General features: G+C 39.9%; 5 protein-coding genes across 5 annotated transcripts; 2 read left to right on the top strand and 3 right to left on the bottom strand. All coding sequences in view use genetic code 12, as the record gives it.

Annotated features, from left to right (window-relative positions):
• Positions 1 to 896: 896 nt before the first annotated feature.
• Positions 897 to 4379, top strand: SPT7 (SAGA histone acetyltransferase complex subunit; the record flags this gene model as incomplete). The annotated part of the gene is made up of 2 exons (XM_064921782.1): positions 897 to 1143; positions 1234 to 4379. 2 exons carry the CDS (start codon positions 897 to 899, stop codon positions 4377 to 4379), a joined length of 3393 nt encoding a protein of 1130 aa, XP_064772029.1.
• Positions 4380 to 5326: 947 nt separating this feature from the next.
• On the top strand, positions 5327 to 10524 carry RJT20DRAFT_131401 (uncharacterized protein). The gene has a single exon (XM_064917997.1). The coding sequence runs from the start codon at positions 5708 to 5710 to the stop codon at positions 10484 to 10486; it is 4779 nt and encodes a 1592-aa protein (XP_064772030.1). The 5' UTR covers positions 5327 to 5707; the 3' UTR covers positions 10487 to 10524.
• On the bottom strand, positions 10525 to 11360 carry RJT20DRAFT_131402 (uncharacterized protein). Its single transcript, XM_064917998.1, has 2 exons — positions 11022 to 11360; positions 10525 to 10950 (listed from the first exon to the last, which is right to left on the bottom strand). Exons 1-2 carry the CDS (start codon positions 11107 to 11109, stop codon positions 10625 to 10627), a joined length of 414 nt encoding a protein of 137 aa, XP_064772031.1. The 5' UTR covers positions 11110 to 11360; the 3' UTR covers positions 10525 to 10624.
• Positions 11361 to 14132: 2772 nt separating this feature from the next.
• Positions 14133 to 16226, bottom strand: FGR34 (Fgr34p; the record flags this gene model as incomplete). Its single annotated transcript, XM_064919964.1, has 1 exon — positions 14133 to 16226. One exon carries the CDS (start codon positions 16224 to 16226, stop codon positions 14133 to 14135), a length of 2094 nt encoding a protein of 697 aa, XP_064772032.1.
• Positions 16227 to 16747: 521 nt separating this feature from the next.
• MSS51 (Mss51p) lies at positions 16748 to 18515 on the bottom strand. The gene has a single exon (XM_064917999.1). The coding sequence runs from the start codon at positions 18114 to 18116 to the stop codon at positions 16842 to 16844; it is 1275 nt and encodes a 424-aa protein (XP_064772033.1). The 5' UTR covers positions 18117 to 18515; the 3' UTR covers positions 16748 to 16841.
• Between the last annotated feature and the right edge of the window lie 48 nt (positions 18516 to 18563).

Consider the following 18563-nt stretch of genomic DNA (forward strand, 5'->3'; position numbering starts at 1 on the left):
TATCTTTTTTACCAACGTATCCCGATTATACCCAGCACATTCTTTCTTCACCCCGATTTCTTCCTCTTACGCACTACACCATCCACATCTAATAACCATTTCCACATCCGAATACCTTTCCCATATACTCTTACCCATAAATACTCTTCACCATCTACCCTTCTCTCACCCACTCCCGAATCTACCTAATACAACCAATGCAACACTCTCCACTCTCAACTCTCCAACAACCGGCGCTACCACCCTCTTTTCCTTCACACTGCAAAAAATCCATTCCTTCAAATTTGTCTCTCCAAACATTCTTGCGTGCAGTAATCCTCTAGGCGAACCACGATATTCTACAGAGTAGGACGGTAATCAATCACTCAACTCGGGATTATAGCAACTTTCAGTGGATATATACCCTTAACAGTACACGATAATCACAGCAGGCACGTTTCCAGAGTTCGAAACGGGTGAAAAGTGGTTAATCTGCCGTGTTATTGCTGCGTCTGGGTGCTTTTAGGCGTATCAGCGAGCTTGAAAAATAGACAAGAAAGTGGAGTCAACTCGATCAATACCCACCAATTCAAGTAAGAATTATCTCCAATTTTGTTATAGAGTAGCAAGAAGGTGAACCAAACGATTCTGAAATTTTGACGGATTTTGACCTTCTATCAACCGACTTATTGCCGACTTTCCTTTTGGTTGTAAACTTTTGCAATATCTCCAACTTCGGCGACTACTCAACAAAATCACCTTCACAATTGTACAAATAAACCATAAAACGGCAAAAAGCTTCCATTTTGTATTATTAACCAATAAATTTTGATCCATCATAATATTCCTTCCATTGAAACACCTACTCGCCGCTCAAGTAGTGATAGCTATTTACCATTGTTACAGCAATACTGAATATGGACAAACTATCAACATTTCAATTCAACAACAGCAAAAAACTCTTTGAGTTGGCAAAGAGACTCCATTCAAACAAGTTCTTCGAAACTTTTCTCAACGAGGCACACTATAAGGTGCTAAATTTCATAATACACTTGGACAATTACGACATATGGCATAACTTCCTCGAAGGTAATTGCTCCATCACCATAACAAAATCCAAAGACCAAAGTAATGGAGAAAAATCTGCATCTGGCAACGACGACAGTGAAGATGATGAAAGAAGGGAAGAAAATGAAGAGAAGGATGAAGATATGGAGGAGCAGCCCGAAAAAAATGGCAAGCAGAACAAGAAAGATGCATATGAATCGCCCAACACTAACGGAATAGAAGATTCTTCAGAACTTTTATTTGAAGAAGGCCCGAAGATGATAAAAATGCTTGCATTGCATATTAGGTATCTTCTTTGGGAAAAGGCTATAGACTACTACTACAATGCGAAGAAGATGGATGACACTTCGGATGCTGTGCAAGAGGTTTCGGACGACTTTGAGTTAATAGACACGTTAGATTCATACTCTGATGACGACGACTCTACGGGGAAAGCGGAAAAAAAGGAAGAGGAGAAGGTTCAGCCTAAGATTAGAGATGAAGAAGATGATTATGATGACGATGATGACGAAGACGAGGAGGACGAAAAGAAAGAAACTGAACCTGTCCTTGTTAGTGAAAATGCCGAGAAAACGGAATCTGAATTGAAGTTTAACGATGAGAAGCAACTCGTGATAGAAATACCGATATCAGTCATTACAGCATCTACTGCAGCCAATGCCGATTTACAAACAGAGAGTCAAGATAATACGTCAATCGCTGGAAGTGCAGAGCCACAAAAGTCATCACCTATTCCTGGATCTACTGGAACAGCAACTTCCACAGATGATCAAGAGAAGCTCATCAAGGAATTCAACAAAGTGTACCATAACTTCGAATATGATAGAGAAACATTAATTAAAAGAAGAAGATTGGAAAAATCAGATATGCAGTTGGAAGACGCCAAAGGAGGTCATTCAGACAGCCGTACCAGCGATGGCATTGCAGGATTGGACAATTCCGCTACAGATAGCATGGGTATTTCTTTGGGCTCTGGTAGCACCTCCTTAAAACACTTATTATCAACTATTCAACAGAAGAGAGATGATGTTCCATTAAATGACCATGAATTAAGATCTCTTTTCATGGACGTGAGAAAGAACCGAGGTAAATGGGCCAACAACGATCGAGTAGGACAAGAGGAGTTGTATGAAGCCTGCGAGAAAGTCGTCGTGGAACTCAGAGGATACACTGAACACTCAACCCCTTTTTTGAATAAAGTCTCCAAGAGAGAAGCTCCTAATTATGGCCTCATCATAAAGAAACCCATGGATTTGAATACTGTCATGAAAAAGCTTAAGGGCTTGTCGTACAACTCCAAACAGGAATTTGTAGATGACTTGATGCTTATTTGGTCCAATTGTTTGACTTATAACGCCGATCCTAAGCATTTCTTGAGAGCGCATGCTTTAGCAATGCAGAAGAAGACTGCAAAATTAATCCCCTCTATTCCAAACATTACAATTAGAAGCCGGGTTGATATAGAGAAGGAGGAAGAGCTCGAAAATGAACGTGTGGGTACGCCTGTAGCTTCTGCTGGTAAGTCTATGAAGAAGGGAAGGAAACGATCAAGGCAAGACCAAATAAAAACTGAAACAGATCCAAATAGTCCTATAGGTACCGCTGCTACTTCTGCAGTAGGTTCTCCTTTACCAAGTAAGTCATATTCTGAGACGCCTGGCATTGAAAATGGCAATCTTTCGAATGAAGAAGACGAAGAAGAAGAGGAAGAAAATGAAAATATCAACGGGGAAACCAACGGCATCTCGGAAGAAGATGACGAATTTGATCCAGAACTTCAAGCATGGAGGTCCTTGACTGCTAAATCCAGAGCGCACTATTGCTCTGAAAGGGCTGACCTCTTTGATGAGCACTTCCATTTACGCTCGGATGCAAGAGCGATTATAAGGCAATCAAGGGAAATGAACAATTTCAACCAATATTTGTCTAACAAAGAGGTCATTTCGAAATCGAGCAATCTTTTGGAAAATGACGAACCGTACCTTCTCGAGTATGATATTACTGGAGGATTACCAGGTCTCAAGTATAAGGGAGTAGATAAAGACGAAGAAGAAAGAAGGGAACAGCAACTAGTCGACGTCTATTTGCAACAAGTTAATGGAGATGCATCCAAGCTCCAGTCATCATTTGTATTACCAGTGGATAAAGGATTAAACAAGATGTATTTCGAAAATATTAGTGAGATACAAGAAATCAGAAAGATTTGTTTTAAGATCTCCCTTATTCGTCAAATGCAGACACAGCAGTTTGTTCATCATACTCAGATGAAACAACCAGAAATAGAAAAATTGAGAGAAGTTGATGTTGACGCTGCTTCCAAGTTACCTAACCACGACCCATACAGAGACGAAATTCAATTTTCGGTCCTTCGAAGAACAATGGGTAAAATCGCCATGCAGACTGGTTTCGAAAGCACATCTCCATTTGCAATTAATACTTTGACTCAAGTTGCCGAAAAGTATATGGGTAATTTGATCAAAACGTTGAAGTTGCACTTGGAGTCCAACTCTTCAAATAAATTATCCGAAACAGAGATTTTATTGTTGAGTCTTTTGGAGAATGGTGTTGACAAGCCCGATGACTTGTACACATTTGTTCAGGAAAGAATTGTTAAGCAACAAGCCAAACTTAAGGACTTGAGAGCGAAATTATCCAATTTTTTAAAAGAATTGTTGAGACCAGGTTTAGAAAACTTCAACGAACGTAGTTTTGAAGATAATAGCGAGCAATTTATGACAGGAGATTTTTCTAATGACTTGGGAGATGATTTCTTTGGATTCAAGGAATTAGGGTTGGACAAAGAGTTCAAGATGTTGAGTTCGTCTATACCTATTTATTTGTTGCATTCTCGTTTGCACAATTCGTTTAGCAACTCTGGCAGTTCCAGTAAGAGAAATAAGTATGAGGACTTGGAGAACTACAATCCACAGAACTTAAGTGCTGCAGACGTGGATAAGCAGATCGGATTATTGATACCTTTCTACTCTAAATTGAATGAGAAATCGAAGACTCATTTTATCAAAATGCAAAAGAAGAAGGGTGAACCAACAGATTTACCCGAGGATCACCTCTTGGTATTAATAGAGGATGAAGAATTACCACAGAAACAGCGTAACATCAGGCCCAGGTTACCACCTACTGGTAAGATTGCTGCTGTCAAGAAGAAAATTGTTGCAAACTCGTTCTTTTTGGATGATGTTTCTGATGAAGAAGATGAACCCTCTGTTAAAAACGAGTTGAAGAAAGAAGATACAAATGACATAGACGACTTTTCCTCGCTTAGCAAGGTAGATCTAGAACTCAAATCGCCAACGGTAACTTCGGAGGGATAGTGTATTTTATGTATGTATATATTGATGTAATATAACCACTGTACTCAATTCAATTTCGACATGCTGGAGGTTTACATGTTTAGTAGATAGCATTGATAGTGACGCGTTTTGGGAGAGATGCACTTGATCCTACGGTCAGAGATTGGTGTTTGGGGGTGTTTGGTCTAATTCTCCGTTGCTCTGGAACGGTGATGCAATACAGCTCACTTAGTTATTTACTAGTATTCTTGTATATACTGTGACTATAGCCATAGGCAAAGCAACATATCATATAAATAGAACACATAAAGAGAAGAAGACATATAAAAGTGCAATCCCTTAGTGTAATCCTCGTTCAACACATGTCCCCATAAATCTCCAATACTAAATTTGCACCCAAAAAAAAAAAAAAAAAAAGTCACGGCCATCCTAAGCCCATACCAGAGAGCAACTAATTAATACCAATAAGTTCCTCCAGCAATGGGAGAAGTCTATTCCTACTTGACCACATTTCTTTGTTCAGAATCTAAGAAAAAAAACCTATAACCCATTCATTCAGCATATAGCGATGTTATTCTGTACTGTTTTTCGCTACCCATTTCAACAATTATTACAGTGTCCCTCAGTGTCTTTCAGTATCTCTCATTGACTCTCACTAACTCACTGACTTTCACGACTCTCACTGACTCATTCACTCTGTATCTCTCTATATTTTCCATTCTGACCCTTTTTCTCCCTTCCCCCCAAGTCTCTCTCTCCTACTCACTCTTTCTATTACGCTCGTAATATCTCCCTACCTCATTACCCACCCACCTTACCCACCCACGATTAACTGCCACGTTCAGCGTACTGCACAAGTAATAATACAAAACGCCGCGCTCCCAACCACCTGGCGGTTAACAATTTTACAGTGCCAACAATAGATTTTTATATGATTTATATGTTTGTTATAGATGTATTAGTGTTGTATTAGTGTTATATTACAGTTATAATAACGTAAGATTTGCTCATTTGTGGCTCCGTACAATCTATACTACGATTAATTTCCCCTGGATAATAGTTTCTGTAGAAAATAGAGCCAAATGTGGTAAACTAACTGGGATACTGATACGGTAGAACTCAGAAAGAACACTCACTCAGGATTAGGGATACAGCAAGAAAGAAGAAAAGAAGAATAAGAAAAGAAAGAGTAACAGTTACAGTAACAGTAAGCAAAGAAGTAAACGAATAAAATTAAGAATAAGAATAGGAATAGATCCTTAAGAACCAAAAGACTAAGATATCAGTAACTCAAAGAAACTAACCCAAATACCTGTAACTTCATCTCATCTCAAGACTCATTTTCCATTATGAGCAGTGATACCTTGAGATCGCCTCCGCCTTCAGTATCTACAAATTTATCGAAACAAAGCAAAGAAGACCTCGTAAAAAGAGATATCTTCGGAAGAACTATACTACATTTACTCATATTATCAAGCAGATACGATTTACTAAAGAATCTACTTAAAAATCCAGACGTGAAATGCGTTCTTTCACTTACAGATTATGAAAACGGATGGAACTGTTTGCACTATACCATTTTTCACAAGCGCCTTTCGTGCTTTAAGATTCTAATTGAATATTTCAAGAATACCAGCGCCAAGCAGAATCTGCTTATTGCAAACAATACTGTATTATACGAACTCCTTCGATGCAAGGATAGAAACGGAGCGACTCCCATTCAATTGCTTGATAACGACTTCAAGGACTTAATTTGGATCCCCGAATATATTAATGAAAAAAATGAATACCACATAGCATACAGATACAAGAGCACGGTAGCACTGGAAGGAAAAGATAATTCGGAGTCATTGCAAAATACGGAAATAACAGAAGGAGATAGAACAACACCGACAACTGGCAATGTAGAAACGTCGTCACCAGCCATTGTAACAACTGAGACGAAGAGACCTGCAATACGATCCCCAACTTGTTCATGGAGTCAGAAGCGTGGTGGTTCTGAGGTTTATATGCTTGGATCGAACAACAATAACCAGCTCGGCTTAGGGGATTCAACGAACAGATCTGTACCATCCAAACTTTCGCATGCAAATTTCAAAGTTACAACCGGCGAAACCACAAAACTCCAGGAAATCCTTACCAAACCAAGATACAGACAAGTTGCTCTCTCAAAGAACCACTCAATAATATTGACAAAAGATGGTGAACTTTTCTCATGTGGCATTGGTTCCAGAGGCCGCTTAGGTCACGGATTTGAGGATATGAATAATTATTACAGATTCAAGAGAGTCGATTTTTTTGCAGGAGATGACCAAGAAGATTGCAAGACTTTGAGGGACGTTGCAATTTCCAATAACCATTCTTTGGCCCTAACGACAGACAACGAGGTCTATTCTTGGGGGTTGAACAGTTTCAGGCAGTTAGGCTATGAGTCATCCAACAACACTGCTAAATACAATCAAACAAAGGGGTTTCTAGAAACATTCGAGGCAACGCCCACACTTGTTCTAGGTGACTTGAGAAAAAATTCTGGTCACATTATTGGTATTTCCGTGTCGAAGGTACACTCTGTTGCATATACAAAAAATGATCTTTTCTTCTGGGGTCTTAATGTTGGACAAATGGGAATTCCTGCTAATGATAGTAATATAGAAGTGAAACTCCATGATAATGTTTTTAGAGGAGAAATTCAACCAACCCCTAGAATGGTTCTGTTGAAAGATGAAATCAAATGCATAGCCACCAGTGAGTTGTGTACATGGTTGGTCACCACAAAAAATGATATACACTTTTACTATAACTATCAGCATTTAAAATTACCGAAGATACCAGTGAAGGCTTCCAGCGATAAACACTTTGACATCTTTAAGCCTACTAAACTCACTCAGGCGGTTGAAATTAAAAAGATAGTCAGCAAGAACCATGAATCATGTACCCTTCTTTTAGGTAATGGTAGCGTTATGACTTGTACTGTCAACGTGAAAGATGTTCGGAATACCAAGTATACTTCGCTATGGAAGGCATATGATCGCGATATGGTAGTAACAGACATTGACGTTTCAAATGATGGATCTATTGTATTATGTACAAGGAATGGGTCAGTTTTCGTGAAGTCTAGTCATTCAAACCAACGTAAGAATTCCATGACAGAAACAGCTCTTCCCATTGGTATTACAAAGAATAAATTTAAGAAGATAGATCATTTAAATAAAGTTGTCCAAGTGTGCTGCGATTTCAATTTTCTTTCATTTGGGTTTATTCGAGATGATATTGACACATTTCCATTGAAGTTGCAGAAAAATGACTTTCTTCGAGATATCAGGTACTTGTCTTGCTTGAATGAAAGTGATTTTTCCAGAAAGCAAGAGCAGTTGTTGAAGGTTAACCATAAGTACCATACCTACATCTCCAACTTTTTGTATCCTAGTGATATACCCGAAGTTGAGAATGATGAAGACGACGATACAACTTTGGTAGAGGAAACAAGAGATAGCATCGAAGATATTCTCTCTACTGGGTATAATGATAAGTATGATAGAAACAAGAACAAGAGGCAGAGACTAGAGAATACTCTCGACCTTGTGTTGGATTCAGAGGACCAGTCCATGGCCGATAATGTGAAAATGGAATGTGGAGTTCTTGCAAGGGAATTTTCTGCAAGGGCATTTGAGGAGAGCAACAAGGGCTATGATTGTAAAATTACCTTTGAACACCACAAGGATGTCATCTTTGGATTTCATAAAAAAATCTTCGAAGTGAGATCAAAAGTTTTTGAGAAAGTGTTGAACCCAACAAGTGATGACGAGATGTTCGTTTCTGACGAGTTCGTAGCAAGGTATCACGATGTCGGACTGACATTCCATATTATGGCTGACTTCGAAATCGAAAGTATCTTATTAATGATCTACTCCATTTACACAAGTAAAAAATTAGATCTCTGGTCTTGCTATCTGTCCAGACACAGCTATCCCCCTCATTTGAAAAAAATATTTGATGAATACAACCAGCTCATTTCGATGTTCCGTATTTCGGATTCAATCAAGTCTTCACGTGGATATGATTCCCTTCTTAAAAACTTTCAAAGCATGAAGGATAACTCAGGGGATATAACCATTAGGCTAAAGGATACTGAAATGAAATGTCACTCTTACTTGTTGAAAGCTAGATCGGCGTTTTTTGAAACTGTCCTCTCACCTCGCTGGGAAACAGATACATCCAGTATTCTTGACTTTGGAGGTCTCTCTTCTCGCCAATTTGAGATAATTTTGAGGCACATTTACGGCTATAGTGATGATGAGTTATTTGATTGTTTTGATTACTCTTTTAATGAAAGTGATGAATTTGTCAATGACTTACTCGAATTGATAGAGATTTCAGATGAATTATTGCTTTTTCAATTGAAAGCATTATGCCAATTGGCTATATCTGACTTCATTTCACTAGATAATGTTATCCTTTTGTTGGTTCATGCTGATTACTTATCGGCCCCCAAATTATTCATGAATTGTTGTTGGTACATTTATAATAATTTAGAAACTCTATTATTTGATTCATCTTTCAAGGAGTTATCTTTTGAAATACTCGAGAAACTTGAAGATCAAATAAAATACTTCAGGAACTGCAAACTGATCAATTTTGCAAATGAAAAGGGTGAGCTCAATCCTGAAACTTTAACAAATATATTTGAGAACCGGTCGAATCAACTACTTGGTATGTTTTCCAATGACGTGGCGTCCTTCAATGAATTTTTTGTCAGCGACAGAAAGGGTTATTGTGCCTTTGAGCCATTAATCGACGTAAAGTATGAAGTCAAAAAGCCACAAAAGGAAGTTCCACTGAAGAAGAAAAAATCGAGAAAAAGTTCCACACTTGTAGCTGATATTAGCGACTTCCGAAACAACATAACAGCTAAGGAGAAAGAAAATATTGATGGGCAAGTTGTTGTGGACGAAGAAAATTCGTTTGAAATTGTTCAAAAGCGTACGCGACAGAGATCTAAAGTGAATGAGTCCAGTCCTTCTCCAACCCCACCTAACTCCACTCCTTCTTCGAGAAATTCTTCAGTGGTTAATGTGGCCCAAATTCCCACTAAGCCTATCAATGTTCCCGCCCCTCCGAAGAATAATGTACTCAGCGGCTTGAGTCCTTATTCCAACTGGGCTTCAAGACCATCTTCAGGTTCCCCCATTCTTACTGATCGTTTTCAGCAACCAGCGCTAGGAAAATCTTCTGAAGCTATTTCCAACGGAGAATGGGCTAAGAGACCGGTAAAGGCAAAGATCGGACCCGTTATGAAGCTTTCGCAAAAGGAGCGTAAGAAATTAGCGGCAGCAGCGGCAGCTCAAAGTAATGACAATTTATACCCAAAGGAGAGTTTGGCAACATCCCCTGTTAATCCATGGCTATCTTCTGAAGCAGCTCCAGTACCGGTTCAAGACACCTCAAAGGATTTGCCGGTTCTTGGAAGTTCCAATAAACAAGAGAAAGCCAAACCTACCAAGATTAAATCAAAAACAGTTCCTTCGAAACTGCAAGGTCACGGACCACTGCCTCCAGCAAATCCTCCAGGTGTTTCTATGCCAATATCGGGGTCCACTGGGTTTGTTCCGTTTGCAAGTGCTCTCTCGCCGTTTAGTGGTATTACTTCATCTTCACCATTTAACAACGTCTATTCAACTCCGTCCTTGACAGAGGTTATGATTGAAGAGTCATTGAGAATTGAAAGAGCCAAGATGCAAGAAGCTGAACGTAAGACCTTATTAGAAGTTCAGAAGGAGCAAGAATTTGCAAAATGGTGGGAAGAGGAATCTTTGAGGGTCCAAAAGCAAATGAGTGGAAATAAGGAAGATAAGGTGGACCAAAGGAAGAAATTGGACAAGGTACCTAAGTCCCGGAAGAGCAGTGGCAGCGGAAGCAGTAGACGCAAGTCGGAAGGAAGTTCTAACAAAGGACAAGGCTCAGGAAGTTCGAGAGCCAATCCTAAACGATCAGACTCGCAAAACAAAGAGAATAAGAATAGTAGTAGCAGCAGCAGCAGCAACAACACCAACAACAATAACAACAATAAGAATAACAAGAAAAAGGCGGACAAAGAGAAGAATTTAAGAGAGGAGCAACTTGCCTGTTAACGACCCTATGTACTATAATATCAATAACGAGAACGACTTTATTTTCTTATTTATTAATTATGTCTTGCAAAATGCGTACGCATATGAATATATATATATTACAATGACCCAGGTAAAACAGGAAGAAGCATCATACTCCTAGTAATCTATGTCGTCAGGAAACCAACCAAATTCATCCAAGTCTACCATGTGACCATCCAGAACAGGAACTCCTTCCTCACGTAGCTTAATAGATTGAATATACTCTCCATTTGAGTTCTCGCGTGGAGATATTTTACCAGCGCTCAGAATGACTCTCCACCAAGGCAAGGTCTTATAATCCAAATAAGGAAATGTTGAAAGATCGTCCGCCTGGGTTTCTTGTAATTCTGTACGTAGGCTTTCTATTATAGCATTGCAGTGCTTTAATGACGAGCCTACCTGACGAGAATTTTGGGGTTTACCTAACAAGTACGCTATATGTCCTATGTGATGTTAATAGAGACACGTTAAATGGAATCTGGAGACAAATGAATCCACAAACACAAAAACATACCATAACTTGTTACTTTTCCAAACGGAATTTGGGAGACTACAGCATATACGCCGTGATGGAATTGTTTACTCTCATCAGTTAGTCTCATCTATAGTAGTTACTAAGGAAGGTCATTACATGGTAGACCATATGTTAAACCCTTCACCATCCTTATGAGGAACAGGTTGGAATGCACATAATAAAATATGTCAAAGAAAAAATATCCATGCCGCAACAATTTCTTTTTCAAGCTTTAACTCATGAGCCTTTAAGCTAACAGATGAGACAAGGCACAACTACGTTATCGTTAGATGAGATAGAGATTGGAAAGCTACAGTTTTCAAAATCATTTCTATAATTCAATATTTATTTGTTTATAAATTAGTTCTAATATACACTCCAATGACTAGATGAAAAGAGATGCCATCTTGAGGACAAACCGGGTCTTCAAGAGACACTCAAAGTATGCTCAAAAATGATATATATCAGTTAACTTATAAAGCTAATAAAGCACCAGCAGCCAAAGCAGCGGCACCGGCAGCGAATTGTCTGGCAGCAGCACCCTCGTAGGTGGTGACATTAGCTGGGGCAGTGACGTTAGCAGCAGAAGAGGAGACAGCAGCAACGGTGACGGTTCTGGCTGGACACTCAGTGACGGACTCTGGGCACTCGGTGAGGGTAACAACGGTGGAGGAAGAGATGGTCTCAGTGACAATACCAGCAGAGACAGCGGCGGCAACGGAAGCGAAGATAGCGACGGTGGAGAATTGCATTGTGATTAGTTATTAGCGAAAGTAAGTAGTTGGAAACTAGAAGATCTGATGATGATAAAGAAAAGATAACTTATTTCATCATAGAAGGAATTGGCACCCATATTTATACATTAGAAAAATTTTATCTTTAGACCTACTGGCGAACTAATTTGCCATATTGACGCCCTATCAGACCCATTGGGCTCATTTCATTTCTAACGAGCCTCCACTGAAATGATAGAGAACAATTGCTTCATCTGCCTAATCAAAACAAACATTGTGAAAAAAAAAATTGGCTGGTTTTGCCTATCTTGTTGAATTTTCCAGCGTCGTGCTATTTACTACTTGCCTGTTTGGGACGTGCGGCCGCGCCCCGAGATTCGCGACTGCAGGTCGTGCGCTGGGAGTTGCACCAAAATCCATACACTCACCAGTGATAATGTGTGCGGGCCGGGACACATGCATACTGTCACTGTACAATATACCAGTTGTATATGCAAGAGTTACATAGTAGAAGCCGGTGACAGGAAAAATTGCAGTTTTACAGTGATTTTACTGCGATTTTTACTGAGTTTTCAGTGTTGGAGAGTCAATGTTTGGGTTTTGTAGGGTGTTTTATCTGGACCGACTTTTACACCGCGCTGAGTAAATGTCAATCCGGATTATTTTTTGACAATTTGACGCAGACGACAAAAGTTGCCTGCAAAATTTTCATGCCGCCTTGACGTTTTGGGGAAGGTCCCCGAAGTTAATGCTGGAGCCCATTGATGGAGTTACTGAACACAAGACGGTTCGAGACTGATTTTCCAGGACCTTATCATGAGCTCATGGAACGATGGACTGGCTGTATGGATCAACAAAGGTACCAGCGGTAATCCTCGCAGCCAGTTTTCTTCTTGCACAGCAGCCCGTTCAGGAACAAGTAACAACAACCCCATCTTATCTCTATGTGCCTACCTCTTACGAAGTTGCACAATCAAAAAATCAAAAAGCTGCAATTTTAGCCCACGCTCCCACCGGTGGTTAGTCTGTACTCCCCCTTAGTATCGTTTTTTTACCTGCTAAAGTATACCATTACCACATGGACGCCCTATTGATTGTTTATGCAACAGTCGTGGTGGTGACAAAACAAAACAAACAAAACAAAAAAAACAAAAAAATCCCACTAAATTTTACCGAGACTCGTGAATTTCTCGTGGCACGGCCCCACTAAAATTTTTTTTCGCTGCCAATGAGCCAGGTATTTTTGGGCCATATTGCTACAAAAGGGAAGAGGCTTGACATGTGGTTTCTTGATTGGGATACAAATTTGATGAACTAGGAAAGAGGGTTGTAAGTCATAAACTCGGTGGGTTTGTGGGTTGTGCATGGCCCGCAATTAGAACCTGAATAAAGGATCGAAAGCAGGGCTAAAACCGAAGACTAGTGGTGGTAGTGATTAGCGACGGCATGAACTTGGCTACGCTGAAAAATTGCAGCTAACGTACCACCAGAATAGTGGAAGGTAGAGAGAAGAGGAGTTTCTAGATCACTCCAGCAATAATGCAAAGATACCTCCCAAAATAATGTATAGTTGTAGTTCTAGAGGTTTTTGTTTAGTAGTTTAGAAGTTTAGAGGTTTAGAGGTTTAGAAGGTGAATGCTGGATCAGCATACTAATAGGAAACACTACAAATTTTGTACGTCATAACTCAAACTATCAAATTTACTAAAACAAACAGGATCCTCGGAACCCTGTTGCCGCAGGGCTTCTTATGTCAAATAGTTTAGTAGTACTTATCTGAAATACTCTGCTTTACATTGGTCCCGCCTAGTCTGTCAATTTCCCTATCTCTTTATAAAACTATATGCATTAGGCCGTCCTTCATGTGAATCGTTTCGGATTAAACTATTTCGAGGTGTCCCGTCGCTTATGCTGTAGTAGAGACACACTATTCAAGAAGCTGGGCGGAGTGACGTAGAATCAGGCGGGTTTAAATTAGGCGGTATTCTCTTAGCTATGCCGTGTAGTTAGTTACCGTTGAGTCTAAACCAATATTTTTGTTTGTGAACTACTTCCTTAGTATTCGTCTTTTTGCAGCTATCCAATATGAGGCAGTGGCACCAGAGTATACTCTGTTATAGATAACACAACAAACTTTGGGTCCATTTCACCTTCTACGAGATCTAGGGTCTATCGTTTGTTGCCAGTTGCTACATACGAATATCCATAGACCTTCGATTTGTTTGTTTATGCTCGTCTTCTCCTTCAGAGAAGTCTATACCTATTCTATTGGTTCATTAAATCATTAGCCTATATAGTCTCACATTGCGAAGTGAAACCCGAGAACGTTTCAGAATGGCTCCTTTAAAACATATCAGATCACAAGGTTCTCTCAATTCTACTCTAAATTGGCCCTAGCACCTGATGCAAAGTTCTCTTGGCTCTCGTTCAAATCTTCGATTTCGATTTCGGGTTCTCTTGTAGCTTCAGCTTGTGGTTGGTTTTCTGGATCCACCTCCCCTTCTTGATTTGGTTCCTCTTCGGCAATATGAGCTTGAGCTGTGGGTTCAGCATCTTCATCTTCATTTGGATCTAATTCGCTTCTTCTACGACCTCCTTCCACAGGTTGATTCGTGATGAATGACTTGTTAAGAGTGTTATAGGCTTGACGTAATGTCTGATAGTAAGAAATTAAGAGATTAAACTTCGTTTCGTTAACTTCAGCGGCAGAGGGGCCCTCTCCATCAGGAGCATCCAAAGGAACAGAATTCAAAGTCTCCTCAATGGAACTGTAGTCTAAAGACTCTTCTAAAGTGAACGCTGGTGTGAATCTTGAATCATACGCAGTTCGTAAAGTTTCAACCAATTCAGAGAATAACTTCACTTTCTCTTGCAACTCCTCCACCTCACTACTTCTCCAAGTGATTATCTTCGCATGTACTTTGAACTGAATTGATGGAATTGTAGTTAGCACTGCTAAATATATATCCTTCCACAAATTCTCAAAGATGTTTATGTATGGGTTCTTCTCTCCTAAGATAAGTTGATAGTCTCTCGTACGCTTGACTCCAATTGATACAAGCTCGTCTACTAGTCCACTTGCTGCTCTGGAAACTGCTCCTAGAGTGAGATGTCTGATATTTCCAATCTGAAGAAATACGTTATCGTACCAGTTTCTTGGTCTCTCTTCCTCTTCTCCTTGCTGCTCTTCTTCTTCCTGCTGGACTCTGTTTTGAACATTGGTTGTGGTGAAGAATATAACATAAATACACAGCACGAGGAATGCATAGATAAGGTACTTGACCCAATGGTCTAAGACACCTTGAGGGACCCGTAACCCCAACACATGGAAAAGGATCACCACCTTTACCATGAATGATATAACGTTGAAGCCAGCTTGTAATATGGAAGTAAGTATAGCTGCATTTCCCCCAGGTCTCTGTTGAGCTGGCGCAGCATTTACTTGCACCGGTTCATCCCCTTCTGCTCTGATGTTGAGAGGTTCGATTTCTATTCCTTCTACTGCCACTATTCCTCGTGCTGCTTCCGGGAATTCATTGTTAACGTTAATCGCATTGAAATTTGGAACAACAGGAGCATTGACTCGCTGGCGATTCGTGTCTACATCTTCATTGTCCAGATCTTCTACTACCACAATGTTATGTCCGACTCTGAAATTGTTAATCGGTATTGTAGCACCCTGAGACGGATGACGTGCACTATTGGTTAATATAATTTCCACTTCTTGAACGGGCGATTCAAACTCTCCGAGTGATAAAGACGAATTGACCTTGGCCAAGCCTGAAGGACTTAAAAGCAAGTAAGGTTGGTGATTTCCAGAGTCTACCACTATGCATTGGGACGAGTTGAGGGTAAATTTCTTTAACTCTCCACCAACGGTAGCAGTAAACTCAAATAGAACCGAAGATATGTCAGATTGAGATATCAAGAAGCTATCCTTGCCGTTTCTTCCAGAAGAAGTTGCTGTTCTACTCGAAACAATCTTTTCATAGGTTTCTCCTGTCAATTCATATAAATCTGAACCACCTACTTTAATGCTAGTAGTTGAACTATGGAGAACCGAAGGTTGTTGTTGTTGTTGTTGTTGTTGTTCCTCTTCTTGTTGTTGCTGTTCTTCTTGCTCTACTTCTTCATCTTCATCTTCATCTTCATCTTCATTTTGCCCAACTTCTTCAGCTTGTTCTTCCTTTTCCAGTGGCTCTTCCTCAGTTACTTTCCTTGCTACGTTCTCAAATTCTTCATTTTCCTCTTCTTCCTCTTTCTCTTCCGCCACTTCTTCCTTTTCCTCTTGCTGTTTCTCCACTTCTACTTCCTCTCTCTCCTCTCTCTCTTCTCTCTCTTCCTCTCTCTCTTCCTCTCTCTCTTCCTCTCTCTCTTCCTCTTTCTCTACCTCCTCTACATCATTCGACCTATCAACAACTTCCTCAGAAACTTCTGCATTGCGAATCTGCTCAATTGCTTCGTCACTCATACCGCCAATACTATCAATTTACCTATTATCTTAATGGCTGCAAGGAATATCTTCAAATTGCTCCATATACTTAGTTAATTACTGTGCGCTGTCATAGAAAATGGGGAGAGTTGGGTCACGTGAGTTTCTTGAATCAGTCTGCAGGATAATGTAAGAAATAGACGGGACTCTGGGGAAACAATTTAGTTATGGAATTACTTAGTTAAGGAGATTATTGTTACTTTTACCCGCTAGGTAAGTTCTTGGACCTTTTAAAGTACCAAGAAACACCGGAATTTGCCCTTTTTAATATACCCTTAAACCATTGGATGTTAACGACCTGCATGTAATATTTAGGTCTGGGTCACGTGAAAGTAGCCAGATCCTATTATATTAAATAGGGTATACGAAGGTAATTTGGAATTTAATGGGTATAGATAGTTCCATTCAGCATTATATTGTTCTTGAGGATCCCTGGACTACATCTCCTCTCAGAAAAACCAAAAAAAAAAAAAACCAATCAAAATATCATAAACTCATAAACTCTCGTACTATTATTATATCTTTCCTCTATTCTTATGTGTTTTATTGATATGTACATGAAGAGACTAAGCTCTGCTTAACTATGTATAAGTACTATGTCTTGATGGCGTGGTATCTCTTACCTCTAAAGGCAAACAACTGGCTGTTGGAGTTGAAAGTCTCTGTAGGGTTGATATCCACCAAATCGATCTTTGTACATGCGAATAAGTTATCGGTTTGATTCATCAAAACGTCCATTTCGTCATGTAATGGGTGCTTTTCCAACCATTCGATTTCACGCTTCATGTCCTTGTCGTGGTAACCTGTAACGTAAATAGGACATTTAGACTCTAATAAGCCCTTCATGGCCTTGTCCCAGTAAATGGAGTCAGCGGTCGAGAAACCAGGATGGAATAAGAAAAATACATCCAAGTAAGGGTCAAATGGGAACAAATCTCCCATGTCGTACAATTCGTGGAAGTATTGAGTATGGTAATGGATAGTAAGCTGTTCATCGTATCTCTTAACAAGAGCACGTCCGTATGGTTCATTAGTAGGAGCGAACGACTTTGTTTCACGATCAAAGTAACATTCAGGACCAACAAGGTGGATCTCGAACTTCGAGTCTGGGAACAAGTATCCGAATTGCTTCCATACGTAACCAGGCAACAATGACTCCATCTTGGCTCCAAGAATGAAGATTCTCAATGGTCTTTCTTTGAATGTGACGGCATCTGAGGACTTTGCAAAAGGTGGATATAACGAGTATTTTAAAGCAGCTATGGACTTGAGACCTTCCAATGTGACTGGACCCTTTGGAGTTCCTGAGTATGGAGACCATTTGTGGAGTAAGGCAGCAATTGTCATTGGATATGTCAAAATCTTGGTAGCTGCTGCCAAGTTGAATTCAGTGTTCATTGGTGCAAAGTCTCTGGTGTAGAAGAATGAGTCCCAGTTGGACAAGTTGGTACTGTAATCCTTTTCTTGTTCTCCAGGGAATACGAACTCATCGAACTTGCGGCCCGATCTGACATCATGTTCGTATAAATTGACCTTCTTCAATCTCTCGTAAATCTTCTTTTCGTGATACTCCTTATCGTTTTTCCAGGCTTCTTCTGAATGGTGAGTTGGAATACCCGAGTACGGACACACGAAGTTCACTGACTTCTTTGTCACCGGACAGAGTGCTTTTGCTCTTATGAAAGCTGCACGTGTACGGATATCTTCGTATGGCGACTCGTCCCAATTGTAGAGTTTACGTTCGGCCTCTTTGTTTTCTGGCTTGTCCAACGCTAACATCTTCCAGAAGAAAGAGAAGTTTCTCGTCTGATTTATGGAACTGCTGGATGTTCTCATCACATTAGAGATAGTGTTGATATTTACCAACATTTCGGCTTTTTTGCTGAAAACAACTGATCTTATGGGTATTTAATGGGTTGTAGACGGTTAAACAATCGATTTTTCAGCGAAATTCTGCTTCTAACTCCGTATTTCTGGCACTTTCTGGCTTCTTGTTGAGTGCTGTTCAATGTCTTACTTAAGAACAAATAACACCGATATATCCACGGTTATTCCTCCTAATTCCAACAGGAAAACGTATCCAATAGGGTTATACCACTTTTCTGTTCGTTCTCAAACGCAACCGGTGCTCTGTTCTCACTACAAACAGCAAAATACCTCTATCGAAAGACCGATCTCTTCTTCTTAAATCGTTCCTTAACAGCTCATTTTTTTGTATGGGATTTTTTTCAAATTCCGAGCATGGAAAGCGTGCCGAGATTTACGCTGAGGAGGGAGGATGGGGCGGTTGAATTGGGGGTTGGGGCTATTGAATTG

The sequence above is a fragment of the Scheffersomyces xylosifermentans genome (genome assembly GCF_036884685.1).
Source record: "Scheffersomyces xylosifermentans strain CBS 12540 chromosome Unknown RJT20scaffold_8, whole genome shotgun sequence".
NCBI classification, from domain to species: Eukaryota; Fungi; Ascomycota; class Pichiomycetes; order Serinales; family Debaryomycetaceae; genus Scheffersomyces; species Scheffersomyces xylosifermentans.